The sequence below is a fragment of the Triticum aestivum genome, chromosome 1B (genome assembly GCF_018294505.1).
Source record: "Triticum aestivum cultivar Chinese Spring chromosome 1B, IWGSC CS RefSeq v2.1, whole genome shotgun sequence".
Classification (NCBI taxonomy): Eukaryota; Viridiplantae; Streptophyta; class Magnoliopsida; order Poales; family Poaceae; genus Triticum; species Triticum aestivum.
Genome location: NC_057795.1, coordinates 475,453,407 through 475,467,134, shown reverse-complemented (window position 1 = coordinate 475,467,134; position 13,728 = coordinate 475,453,407). Strand labels below are relative to the sequence as shown.

Below are 13,728 nucleotides of genomic sequence, written 5' to 3'. Positions count from 1 at the left end.
CGCAAAAAAAGTATCACATGGCGGTGTTTATTTTTTCTAGGTGGTGGGAGGTGCACGGGATTGATATGTTTTTATAGGCCGGTTGTTACCGATTGATTTAAAAAAAAGTTGGCCCGGCTAAACAAAATTCAAAATTGAATACCTTAATTGAATGAAAGAGCTTCAAAATTAGAAAAAATATGGAATTAAAGTATTGAATGAGAGAGCTCCTTGGGAAATTGTTGACCCGGTCAAAATCGGGTGACCCAATTCTAAATTGAAGATCTCAATTAATTGTGAGGCCTTAAAAATTAGGAAGCATAGTATATAGTATAAAAGAATTGAATGAGAGAGCTTTGAGAAATTATTGACCCGGTCAAAATCGGATGACTCAATTTCAACTAGAAACCTCACTTAAATGTGGGCTCTATAAAACTAGGAAGCATAGTGTTATAGAGAATGAGAATGTCCTTAACTATTGGATTTGTGGACCCAAGGTGATCTGTCTGCTAGTTCAGAGGATATGGAATGGACACGACGTCAGTTGCCATGGTTCTGGGAGCAAACCAAGGGCCGTCGAATTCCGAGGGGTTACCGAATCATGCCAATTTCAGTATATATGCAATGTTTTGAACCATACTACATCTGGAATTTCAGAATCCTCTATCATCATCATACCACAAAACTACCTTGCATAAGAGAATCAACTATTTCCTTACAGGACGTGGATTTCACCCTCCAATTTCTCAACAAACAGAAAAACCATAAACCAAACTATCATTGCAAGCAAAACAAAAAAGTCGCATCTTCACCATCTTGGTTGCCGTTCCTTTTTGCATGACTCCCTTCTTTCTCACCGGCGACCATCTTGCAGCAAGCCAGCAGCAGCAGGTATTCGAAAGACAGATATAATAAAAAGAGCTTCTCCTCCGGCGAGCTCTGCGGTGTTGACATTTTTACAACAAAAGGAGGAGGGCAAGCGAGAATTCTATTTTCCTTTCCATGCGCCAGACTATCTGGCAGAACCGCGTCATTTTTTCCACATTCTTTTCTGCTCATCAAAGCTACCCACGACCGCAGACTGCTTCTTTGCATTGAGCAGCTTCGCAAACTCGGTGTAGTAAACATCCGCGTTGAGATGATCTAGCACCTTTACTACCTTTCCATTCGTCCGGCGGAGGATGGTCTGACCATCGATGCTTACATGACCAGATCTAACAGTGATAGCCCTTTGGGTGATCGAGTGATTCAGATGCGATTGCTGAACCAAGAACACAGCACCAAGAAGCTCACCAAGGAACATGTCCTGCAATGGTGACAAACAAAAATAAGGGGAAATCACAAATTTGCTGCTACAAATATACGACTTGAATATGAACTGTTCAAATGAAATAACTAAAGTGGTTTCGTTCACTATTGAATTGTGATATACTGATATATAATTGACAGACCTTTGTTACATATAGATGATGCTAACTGAAACTAGACAATCCAGATAAAATTACTATGGAAGTTTTTTCCTTTTATTTGGATACTGTATGTATAACAACGTTATCTAAAGTGGTTTTTCCCATTATGGCAGTTTGGATATAGAACCTGTAAAACCAACTTACGATGTGATGATATGCTTGGTTATTCTTTTGCAGTTTCTGCATTGACAGCAACAACTGGTATGCAAACAATGATTCAGGAGTCTTCTCAGCAGTACACAACGATCTTGTGACTTCTTTGAAAGAATCCACCTGGCGTTGAGCTCTCAAAGGAATGAGAGTGATGTCTAAACCGGATTCTACAACCGCCTTGGCAGCTTGAGGGTCAAGAAAGAAATTGAACTCTGAAAACTTATTTGATGGAACAGTGAACACATTGCCTCGATCTCCATTTCCGCCAGCCAAATGACTCCCGACTATAAAAATGTGCTGCTCAGACATTTGAAACTTTTTAGTCAAATAAATTTCCACCGAGCTGAAGTAATGTAAATCTCAAAAGCTTTTGGAACTAACCTCAATTACTGATTCTGCTTTTGTGTCAGATAGAATGATGTTTGCTATGTTTGTGAGAGGACCATTGGTCAGGATGGTTATCTTGTCAGTTGGTTTGAGTTCTTCTCTAATATGTTGCCAAACTTCAAAAGCCAATGGCTGCCTGAGCTCAGGGCGCGCCGTGTCCCTTGGAGCACCATATTTTACTGAATTTTCTGCTGTGTACCTGATAAAATAACATGATTAGGTACCACGTGGTCTACATTTCTGTGATACTTGACTGTGTGCCACTAGTAATATCCAGATTTGTCTTTATGCATACAGAATGAGGCTGCAAAATCATATTTTTGATACGAGACCCCAAGATATCTAGATGTAAGACGTGCATTTTTAATTCATTAATTAAAACCATGCATTGGTACCTTCTAGGACTTCTGGGCAACACCCGGGCTAGTCCAAAAAGGGTGTCAGTGTCAAGAAAACCACCAGAACCATGTGGTATGGCTTTCACGTATTCACATCCAAGGTCAGGGGCGCCAAGTGCAGTAATTTTCCCAAGTCCTACTGGAATGTCATCACGGCCCATCATATGAAGAACGTCATAGATAACATCTACTGTAGCTGGGTTTGCCCAACCATTGCCACTTACCAATATCCCCTGCATATGTAATAACATAAATGACTATTAGACTTATAGCAGGCAATATTTACTGTGTGGTTTTGTAAATATTTTTGCAAGTTTATTGGAAGGGGAGATTAGCACAGATGATACTGACCCTCAGATCAATTGCTTCCATAGGTGCTTTCAGGAGGCACAAGAGGGCAAGAAAATCTCCAGGACTCATGTCCATGTCAAAAATGACGGGCTTTCCTCTAATCTGATGTTTCAAATCAGGTTTGTACATAATCTCTTTGTAGTGACGAAACTGATCGGTGAAATTGAAGTGCCCAGTGTGTTCAGGGCGATTCAGGACCTGCATGTGGTGATGAAAAATATTTGACTTATAAACAGTGCAGCAAACAAGTTGACTGGAGAGAATTTTTTTTTGACGAAAAAAATTCTCTCCAGTCAACTTGTTTGCTGCACTCAGAGAATTATGCTAGTCATTGTTCATTTCCCATCTAGATATTCATTATTAGTACATCCCTATTGCTCCTTTTTTTATTATGTATTCCCATGGTGTTGCTATGCTTCTGAACCCCTTACATCTCGACTGCAATCTTAGATTGCAGAATTAGATGTTTAATCAAATTTAAAAAAATACTTTCCTACTGCTTTTGTTGAAGTTTGTTTGTGAGATTCAACAATCATAGAGCTTTGCTGCACTCAGAGAATTATGTTAGTCATTGTTCATTTCCCATCTAGATATTCATTATTAGTACATCCCTATTGCTCCTTTTTTTATTATGTATTCCCATGGTGTTGCTATGCTTCTGAACCCCTTACATCTCGACTGCAATCTTAGATTGCAGAATTAGATGTTTAATCAAATTTAAAAAAATACTTTCCTACTGCTTTTGTTGAAGTTTGTTTGTGAGATTCAACAATCATAGAGCTTGTCATGTACTCCCTCCGTCCGGAAATAAGTGACGTTCAAACGGATGTATCTAGCGCTGAAATACATCTAGATACATCCGTTTGAGCGACACTTATTTCCCAACGGGGGAAGTACATGTCTGGAACAAATGTAAGGTTTTATTTTATCAATCGTCTTAAACAATGACTTACTAGGCATGCCTCAAGAGCAAACAATTCCACTATTGACAAGTGCATAAAATAGACAGGAATGTAAGGCTCTTTCTGGATCATCATCAGTCATCACATTTTTCTATTCACGACCCAAGGTTTAACAAATGTTTTGTTAGAAAATGACATCCTTGAGGATATTCAGAACAACAGAGGATCAAATCAAAAGTAAGCATGCACTTCAGAAACAATTACCTCGAGAAAGTGGTCAAAAAACTCTCTATCAAGAGGACTTTTAACATTTCTATTAGGTTTTGCCTTCACTGCGACAAGTACAGCAACCGAGTCAGGACCTTGCACCTCTTTGGTGTATCCATCCTGGTAAAATATTTAGCCCATCATGTTATATACAACGATGAACCCAAAGTCTTCAATAATATAATGATGAAATCTTTAGATGCACACATATCTCTACTGATTTGCACTTTCTGATGTTATGTAATAAGTATATACTAAACTGCAGTTACCTGGCATTTTCCTTTAATGCTCCCTTCCAAAACACAAAATGAATCATTGAATCCTGTCTGAACATGACCACTATGTACACCACCTTTCAATAAATCAAATTTTGGGCTTGCATGTCCATCAAAGAATGGATTTGATCCATCATGCACACCGTATGGTTCATTGGATGTAACCACAGTTATGTTCATCACTTCCATCTCAGCAAAATCGTTATCGCCATTCGGTTTCTGACCATTGCGCATTATTGAGAGTGCCACACCAGACATGAAAGAATCCCACATAAAGTAACTCTGAATTAAAGCAAAAAAGAACAAGGTTAAACCAATAACACAAGTACACATGCAGATTAACATATCACCACATGTAAAAACTTACTGTATAGAACTGGTCATCAAACCAGGTATCGCGAGCAATCTTCAAAGACTGGAAGGAGTACTGTGCCTCATAAGTGCTCTGTTGCTCCTCAAATGCCTTGAAGAAGGACTCAGTGATTGGTATCGTGTTGGTTGCATCGAGTGGCACAAGGGTGATCGGGATACCAGAATGAAAGACCTGTAATATCAGATAGAGAGATAAGACTAATCCAGATGCACAATGACATAGTTGATTCCTCAAAAAGAAGATAGCGTAGTTAAATGCTTAACACTGGGCTGCAAACAATTGGTGTGCCTCTAGGTTACCTGATACGCGCCAAAAGGGTCTCCATATATGTTGAACTCGGCATATGGATTTTTGGTGTAAGTTGTAAACATGTTGCCATGATCACCACATTGTCGTGGCACGCATGATGTGTCGTTCTTGGGGCAGCAACCAGTGGGATTTTGCGATCTCACACCCCCACCCATTATGTAAATGTGCTTCACGTTTTTCTTTAGGTGCGGGTTGCTCATGAGGAAGAGCGCAAAGTTTGTATGTGTTCCGACGAGGAAGACATTCGTTGGCCCAGCGGATATGGTGTCAATCATCACTTGTTGAGTTGTTGGCTGTTGAAGAGGGGAGTAACTTCTATTTCCCTGATTCAAGGCCAAAAGGAAGTTAAGAAATGCACTGCCTTCCAGTACAGTCTTCTTCAAAGAATCTACAACCATGTTTTGAGATAAAAGGCATGAATGGTGGGTTTCTATCTTTGTTCTGTACCTGAGGAAGAATTTCCCGTCGAACTCCATAATTCGCGTTGATGTCCAAGCGGCCACCTGATCCCTGTGGAATTGATTGTCGGTATCGACACTCCCCTATTGTTGACATTCCCTGAGGAATTGAAGTCACAAACAGTTATTTTACTGAACATGGTAAAATTGCAATATAGAATTTGGTTGTGCAGAACTTGCAAGGAGAATCAGATGGACATGGCCTATCTATTTCACCTGGTCAATTATTGGGAAATAGCCACCAACGTGAGGATAAATTCTACCATCATTGGATATACCACCCTCCCCTCCGACTCCCACCGCAATGTCATCACGGCCCATCATGTAGAGGAGATCATACAGCTGGTTTACTGCATGACCAGCATCAGTCCATGAGTTCGCGCTGATAGTTATAGCCTGTGAAAACACTAGCAAATGAAAATTTCGAACAACAGGGTCATGACTTATGAGAACACAGGAAAAAAAGGCACAATGTGGTTCAGTTCAGTTGAGCACACAACACTAGGTATTGTCCCTCTCTCTCTCTATGGGAATCACAACTATAACTACACCTACTGCACAAACAACTTTAGGAGCCCAAATCATCAGTGTTCCTAGCAGAAAAGTATCATAATAATGCGTAAGGGCACTAAAAGACTACTTTCTCCAATCCAAAATAAGCGTCGCGGTTTTGAACTAGTTTTGAACTAACTCTTGTTCAAAACTGCCACACTTTTTATGGATCAGAGGTAGTAGTATATTAGTATCAGCAAATCTGAACTAGATAAAACCCATGCGAGCATTTCATCGAGCAATTTCTGGGCGCACATGAGATGCGGGCATAACGCCATTTTTAAGGCACGCCTACCTCTGAAGTCTGAAGCCTGATTCCTGAAGGAGTAGGGAGCAGGGGTGACACGGCGCCCGTCGACCGAGCAAGCTGTCACGCAAAGGACTGGTATTGCGGTGGCCGGCTGGCCGCCACCCCACCGGCCGGAGCACACAGAATGGCATGCCGTCAAGCCGTATCTGCCTCGCCGCGAGGAAGGAAAACACGGCTTCCGGTGGGCTCTCAGGCGCTTACGGACCGTAGAGCAGCGTGCAGGCGGCGCGTCTGTGTCCCCCCACGACCGCGCGAGAGCACGACCATGGATTCACAGTTACAGACCAAGCTGCTAGGTGGAGAATCAAGGCCGAGCGTGCAGTTAGAATGCGCGCCCATTTGCATCCATGCCCTCCTGTCCGGACATTGGGCTGGGCGCAGGCGTTCTCCGCCGCGCCGACGCGCCTCCCGACTCTCCTCGTGCGCGGTAGGAGGCGCCGTGCTGTATCGCCGATCCGCAACCACTGATGGCCCGCCGCCGTCCCTGAGACCCCGACCATGAATCTATGTCATGGAATCGCAAAGGATCTTCTCCGAGCTCCGCTGACCGGCGCGCGAGCTCTCTCAACTGCGGCGAGGTTTCTGACGTGCCCCCCGCCTCCTTCCCGGGTCAGATAGAGAGGGAGCAGCCGAGCGGAGGAAAGCAGAGGGGAGGAGGAGACGGACGAAGGAGAGCAACCCCACCTACTCCATCGGACGGCTGAACGGGGTCCGAGGCAGCCTTTTTCAGCTCGCTTTTTTTACGGTCTAGCGACTGTTTTCCGTTCTCTTTCAAACCGTTTTTTTTTTTGCGGGTTATTCTCTTTCAAACCTTCCTTACCATAAAATCAGAACAATGAAAAGATAACAACAAAGCGCACGAATTTGAACTAAATTGAAAACACAAAATATAAGGTGAAAATAAGTGCATGAAGCACTAGGTTATGTCAACAACAAGATCGACATGAAGGCGATTAACTTCTTTCGAACTGGGCTAGACGCCTTCCAATGACAACTCCCACAAAAAAATAGTGTTACATGACAAGATGAAAATAATATGTCTTTTTTTTATGAAACTAGCACATATGTCCGTGCGTTGCAACAGAAGAAGTAATTGACATGTACAACAAAACGTATATCAACATGACACAACGATATCCGGACGGTGTCACCTGATAGCAGCAAGGATACACACGCCGAGGTTGAAATCTACTCCTCCCTTTGGTGGGGTTATCCCAAGAAAGTCTTAAAAAAAGGATTACTAATGGAAGATTGCTGGACTCAATAAGGATTAATTCATCAATTATATGTTCTCTCGCTCGTAGCAACAATCTTGAAATATGGTGTTACTTATAATCCCGCTTAATTTATAGTGAAGCGACCATCCATGCAAATCCAACAATTTCATTTATTTGGAGTCAATCAGCCATACTAGCCCAAATACATTTAATCCCTTCTCTCCCTCTGCTCCTTGCTTCTTGAAGTGGTTTCCCGATTTTCATGCAATTTACAAATGTATATAAATTGATTTATTCTCATGAAAAGAATCGAGATAAGACTTTTTAATTAATGAATGAACCTCTTTTTTAGCACAAGCACACGCAAGATCAGCTTGTTGGGGCCTTTGGGAAGGGAGGGGAGGTAATGAGTTCAATTCCCACTTTTTTTGGTACTCCTTTGTCTGTAGAAAAAGGTGCAATGCACATGCCCTTCTAACATACTTCATTTAACATTTTAGTCAATTTAAATTAGGTACAAAACATTTCACACACACACACACACACACACACACACACACACACACACACACACACACACACACATTTCCTAAAAAACTCTATAGCATTTAATTAGGTTAATTAAGGTTACGCCCTAAATATAATTTATATTGGTTAACATAAACAACTAGTAGCGCGATTAGAAACTACACATTTTTTTGGTAAAACTACATATAAAAATTATTTTAATCCGAGTTACGGTTGCAAAGTTATAACATGATCATTTTAACATATTATCTGTAAATAATAAAAATCAGGGACCTAAACGGGCTGAAACAGAACGAACTGGGCCTACTGCAGCTGAACGTAGAATACTAACCAGCGCTCATGTGCGCGCAACAGTGGCTACAAGAGTTGGGCAGAGAGAAAGGAGAGGGACTTAGTACTAAACCACGAGTTATTTAAAGAAAACATCAAGGACTTTTTATAAAAAATATATGATGATGTACGGGCAAAAGCACTCCGTACTTTATTAGTAGGTAATAGATACATGTGATTTACGAGCAATAGAAGGAGGGGAAGGATGATCGGGTCTAGAACGTGACGAGGTTGTTGCACTAAGTTGCCAAACTTTCAACTCAGACAATCATGTGGCTATATGGTCGTTGTGATATTACCAAATGAGCAAGCGCCAAAATGATATCATATGTGGCAAACAATATGAAACCCAAAATTGATTTGTGCGTGCGAGATAAAGCGGCAATTCCTAATATGGATAACATCCTCATGTACTATCCACATTGCAATTAGTCTATGTTTGACATAAAATGTTAGGGTGTGGTAAATACATCTTGTGTAACACAATTTAATAAAATGAACCTATCTTTTCAGAAGTCATGGAGTCGTAGGGGTGACACGGACGATCCCCATTTTTCTAATATAAGAGAGGTTATGTTGTACGCGATCAAGAATTGTAAGCGACGGTAGTAGGTCGTTTGCAAGATGTGAAAGTGAGAGAACTTTTGAATTTTGAAACATCATGGATCGGCTAGGTGAGTGAGGTACATTGTCATTTTTTGCGAAAAAGTCAGATCTCTTTGTAAGAGTTCATCGAAAGTACAAACCATCTCAAACATAATAAGAAATTACACCGATATTTTGAGACCACCGAACGACGATGAGGTACATTATTGCGTTGGAATTGCAATTTGTTCGCTTTCACAAACTGCATATAGAATTGTAAAGTTTTAACTTTGAAGATACCTTGGGCTATTAAGAAAAAATATGCATTACCACGATACAGATGATGCACATTTTTGTACATGTAGGGTGTGTTTGGTAGGATGTATGGAAGGTGCATTAGCTCAAAAAGGTCCCTACAGAACCTACTTTTGACTGTTTGGCAGTGGCATGGGCTCACCTCGACTATGCCCATCTCATGCAAAAAGGCCTCTCATCCATGCTGAGTTGAGCATGTCCAGATAGGGTGCAAGGCAGCCATGCTCGCCCTGACCCTCAAAAAATGTTTAGAATTTCAAATTTTGTTTAAATTCTCAAAATATGTTCACAATTTTAAAAATTTTGTTTAAATTTTCGAACAATGTTCAGAATTTTGAAATTTGTTTAAATTCTCACAAAAATTAAGAATTAAGAATTTTTAAAAAAATTCAAGAAATGTTCAGAATTTTTAAAAAATTGTCTAGATTCTCAAAAAAATGCTAGGAATTGCAAAAAAGTTTAGAATTTCAAAATTTGTTTAAATTTTAAAAAACAGAATTCCAAAATGTGCTTAAATTTTCAAAAAATGGTCAAAATTCAAAAAAATTGAAAATGTTTAGAATTTCAAATTTCTTAACTTTTAAAAAACTTGGAATTCCGAAATGTGTTTAATTTTTTAGAAAATCAGAATTCCAAAATGTGTTTAAATTTTTATTATCATTTTTCAAACAAAATCACCATTCAAAAAAATTATTCGAACTTTAAAATCAACATCTAAACACATACATGCTACCAAACAAAATCTCAGCTCAACATGTCTCAGCACATACACCGCTACCAAACAATAGCAAATGCATGTACTCAACATGTCTCAAAGGGGAACAACAAATGCTATGATGGGAACCGCTACCAAAGACACCCATAGGGCGTCTGTACGGCACATATGGTAGTGTTGTCATACCACGTAGGATTGTTGTTGAGTTTGAAAACATAGAAATGAAAAAAATCTTAGCTAAGAGATTGTGTTTTAGTAAGAAAGATATGTCTTTTTCTCCATTGTCATTTGGCAGTTTAATTAGTGTCCAAGATTGTGGACGTTGATAATCAGCAGGGAGGACTGGGATCTCCTTAGTAACGTTTTCCATTCCTATTTTCTGTGCTATTGTTCAGGTTAGAGACATTACACAGAACTCTGAATCGCCATTGAGATGCTTTTATCTTAGCAGTATAGCAGCCGGAAAATGCCCTTTGACTCTTGGGTGTATATACGCGCGGTATGGGAAAAAATTAATAATTCAAACATAAAAAAGCTTTATAAGTTTTTTGGAATATTTTTTACTTTCTTTTGCACCAGTATATAAATTTTCACGAACAAAAAACTACGGTCGACTTCAGGGAAAAAACATTTCCTTATTGTTTTTCTTTTGCCCTCAAGTCAATGGGGGATTTTCTTTCATGGATTTTTTTTGCGAGAACAATGGAAGCTCAAGTTTATTTTAAAATATTTTCAGAGTTTTTTGACTTTTTATTTAATTGCTATTTTTTCCATATATTGTACATACATCCAGAAAACCAAACAGACCACTGATCGGTTCCAAAAAAGAGCACATCAGCAGTGCAGTCTGAAGGGTATCATTTCGTTGCTCTCCAATTGATGCCCCTGCCCGTAGTGTCCACGAGGAAGGCGTGCACACTGGCGTTGCTAAAACACAGATTAAATATGGCCCACCAAACTCCCGCCTCCAGGCACAGCCAATTGGGTAGGCCATCCATGGTACCACTATCATTTATACTAAATGACCTACGTCTAAAAAATATATACTAAATGATCTGTGTTAGAACTTACGGTACTTTAGTGGCTTCTTAAAACTTATTTGCATCTCTCGTCATGGATGGTTAGAAGTTCAGTGGTATCCTTGTGAACCAAAAATCAAACATCAGGTTTTGACGCTTTGGTGCATCATTAATGCAGAACATTCTTTTGGTGGGAGTCGACGTTCCCACCGATAGCAAGGCATCCATATTGTTTTCGTCATCTTTAAGATCTGGTCTTCGGTATGCGTTTTGTGGGTGTGTTTGTTTGTAGTGACGAGAGTGTGTGCGTTAATGCTTGTGCAGTACTCCTTTCGTAAAGAAATATAAGAGTCTTTAGAAGATCTAAATACTCTTATATTTCTTTACTGTACTCTTATATTTCTTCATGGAGGAAGTAGTTTTTTCTTTTTAAAAAAATGCGCCAGCCGTATTGACTATTTTAAGAGGGGTTTTGAGAGCCTTGCAACAAGGGCGTGGGGCCAAATAGTGCATCTACGATTTATGCAGCGAGAATAGGCGTCATGCAGATGGCGCCATGCACGGCCAGCGTCTGACACCGATCCAGTGCACCTGTATAAATGTTGTCGTCTAGCTAAGCTATACCCCCCGTCGGCCCCGCAGTGTTCAAACGAGAAATCACGCATCTTCTTTGCACCGAAAGGACGGTCATTCATCAAATATCCGGAGTTTTAAAAATGTATAATCGCCATGGGCCGTGGCTGGGCGTGTGAAGATAAGCCCTCTCATGGGCGGCAGGGCGGGGGAGGATATGGTGACGTGACACACAATCATATGCCGGCTATATGAGGATAACATGTTCGTCGCCCATATCTGAGCATAACAACCTGTAAAAAATGATACTATTTCAATCACATGGGCCGGTCGACGTAGTGCTGTGTTATCTTCTTTTTTCCTTATCTTTTTTTGAGGAAAGCCTCCATGGCACACTTTACTACTGATGCTCAAAATGGTTACATCGTTTATCGCATCCGATACAATGAAGCTAGGTGGATCATCACCCCGAAAAACAGAATATTTTGAAGTAACAACATGTCTAGCTAAATTGTATGCCACGATAATTTGCTTCTCTTGCAATCCTAGAGACAGAGGCCATCTATTCAGTTCCAGTACTAATACTTGAATGTTTCAGGCGAGTGTGCTTCTAACACGGACAGAGCTAATGAGCATTGAACAACGCGCGTTAACAGGGATTCGGAGATGGATTAGACCGCGAGATGGATTAGACCGTTAGCTGTAGTCTGTAAGAGAGCATAGAGAGGAGAGAGAGATATGTGCGTGTACTAGGAGCTCTTTGCTTCTACTACTCCGTAGATGAGATGAGACGACTGAGAATACTCAAGCTACGGAGTAGCTGCTGCATTCTTCTTGCTCCGGCCAGCCATGCATGCAAGTAGTACAAGGAAGAATCAGCCCTTTTCCCTACGTACTCCTCGCACGCGAGCAAGCAATGCTATCCGCCTATCCGCACGGGAAAAGGGGAGCGCTCCGCTCAGCTCCGGAACGAAAAGCGCGCGCATTTCTGTTCTGTTCCCCCACCGCTCTGTTCACTATTGCCGTCCAAATCACCGCACCCAGAGAGAAAAGCGATCCCATGGAAGCAGACGAAAATATGCGCAGAATCCACGAAACCAAAGTATACTAGTAATAGAAAAGCACACGCTCAGCAGGATCTCTTGGATGGCCATGGACACACGGCCACACGGGCGAGCCTCTCGTAGGCATGCAGCGGCAGCAGCCATGGGTGCAACTATACAAGCAAGCGAGCAGTGGTGGTTACCTTGACGTCAAACTCGGCGCGGTCGTGCTTGAGGAGGTAGAGGATGGCGAAGAGGTCGTCGGTGTCGATGTCCGTGTCCACCAGGATCCGGTGAGGCGGCGGCCTGCCCGCCCCGGCCAGCTGCGCCAGCGCCACGAGAAGCAGCAAGAACAGCGTCCTCGCCACCGCGAACCAGCCCATCCCGAGCTGCCGGCTGGTCTTCTCCTTCCCTCGCCCCCACGTACGCTACGCTCGCACACGATGGCCGAATGAATGTGCTTATGATCTGTGTGCGTGTATACGCAGCTGTAATAAGTAGGCGACCCGAGCCTGAGGCCGTTACTCGATCGCTGTCCCCGGGTCCAGGGAGCCTTGGTTGGCCATTTCGGTACGCGAGAGAACGAGCGTGCGTGCGTGTGTAAATAAATAATGGGAACGAGCGAGACTGTGGGGTGTGTGGCGGGGCACGGGCATATGGCCAAAGTCCAAGCTCCGGTTAATGGTGGGTTTCTCAGGGAGATCTAAATGTTGGCTCCTGTTCTCCACGCATTGAACATGGGGCTGCTCTGATCGATGATTAAAGTACTCGTACTGGAGAGTAGCAGTATTAACAGAAGAAGAAGTGGCATGGGTTTCCTGAAGCCGGCTTGCCAAATACGTCGTGTGGGGGAAATGTTGGTTCCTAGCGGCAGATTGTTGAGCGCGCGAGGGTGGCGTGGGCTTGTTAAATATTGCTACACGTGATCTCGTGAGATTCGCTTGCGTCTGTGTACCTGGCTGGCAGATGATCCCGCGTATCTCCAAAAAGTTGTCGGGATTAGTTTCAAAAAAAAAGTCGGGATTAGCGCGCGACGAATCCTTCCGCTTGATCCACGCAGTTTACTCTCCTTTTCTTTTGAGTAACATCCACGCAGTTTACTCCAACGACGTGCTTTGTCCGGCGGAGAGCGCGACGATCCACAGCTGTTCGGCTGGGCCGTCGACGATGATTGACGACCCGTATCCGGCCCATCTAGATGCAAGCGTGTCTACTGCTGC

At 42.1% G+C, this 13,728-nt stretch overlaps 1 protein-coding gene across 2 annotated transcripts; it reads right to left on the bottom strand.

The window, feature by feature from the left end:
- Positions 1 to 570: 570 nt before the first annotated feature.
- On the bottom strand, positions 571 to 13,000 carry LOC123132496 (uncharacterized). 2 transcript variants are annotated; one of them, XM_044552300.1, is made up of 12 exons: positions 12,712 to 13,000; positions 5,538 to 5,717; positions 5,311 to 5,421; positions 4,854 to 5,186; positions 4,549 to 4,725; positions 4,176 to 4,463; positions 3,904 to 4,026; positions 2,738 to 2,935; positions 2,384 to 2,619; positions 1,983 to 2,187; positions 1,593 to 1,898; positions 571 to 1,285 (listed from the first exon to the last, which is right to left on the bottom strand). In XM_044552300.1, the coding sequence occupies exons 1-12, from the start codon at positions 12,889 to 12,891 to the stop codon at positions 1,010 to 1,012; spliced, it is 2,613 nt and encodes an 870-aa protein (XP_044408235.1). In that variant the 5' UTR covers positions 12,892 to 13,000; the 3' UTR covers positions 571 to 1,009. The 2 variants fall into 2 exon arrangements, with proteins under 2 accessions (XP_044408235.1, XP_044408241.1); XM_044552306.1 differs by lacking the exon at positions 12,712 to 13,000 and adding an exon at positions 6,169 to 6,793.
- Between the last annotated feature and the right edge of the window lie 728 nt (positions 13,001 to 13,728).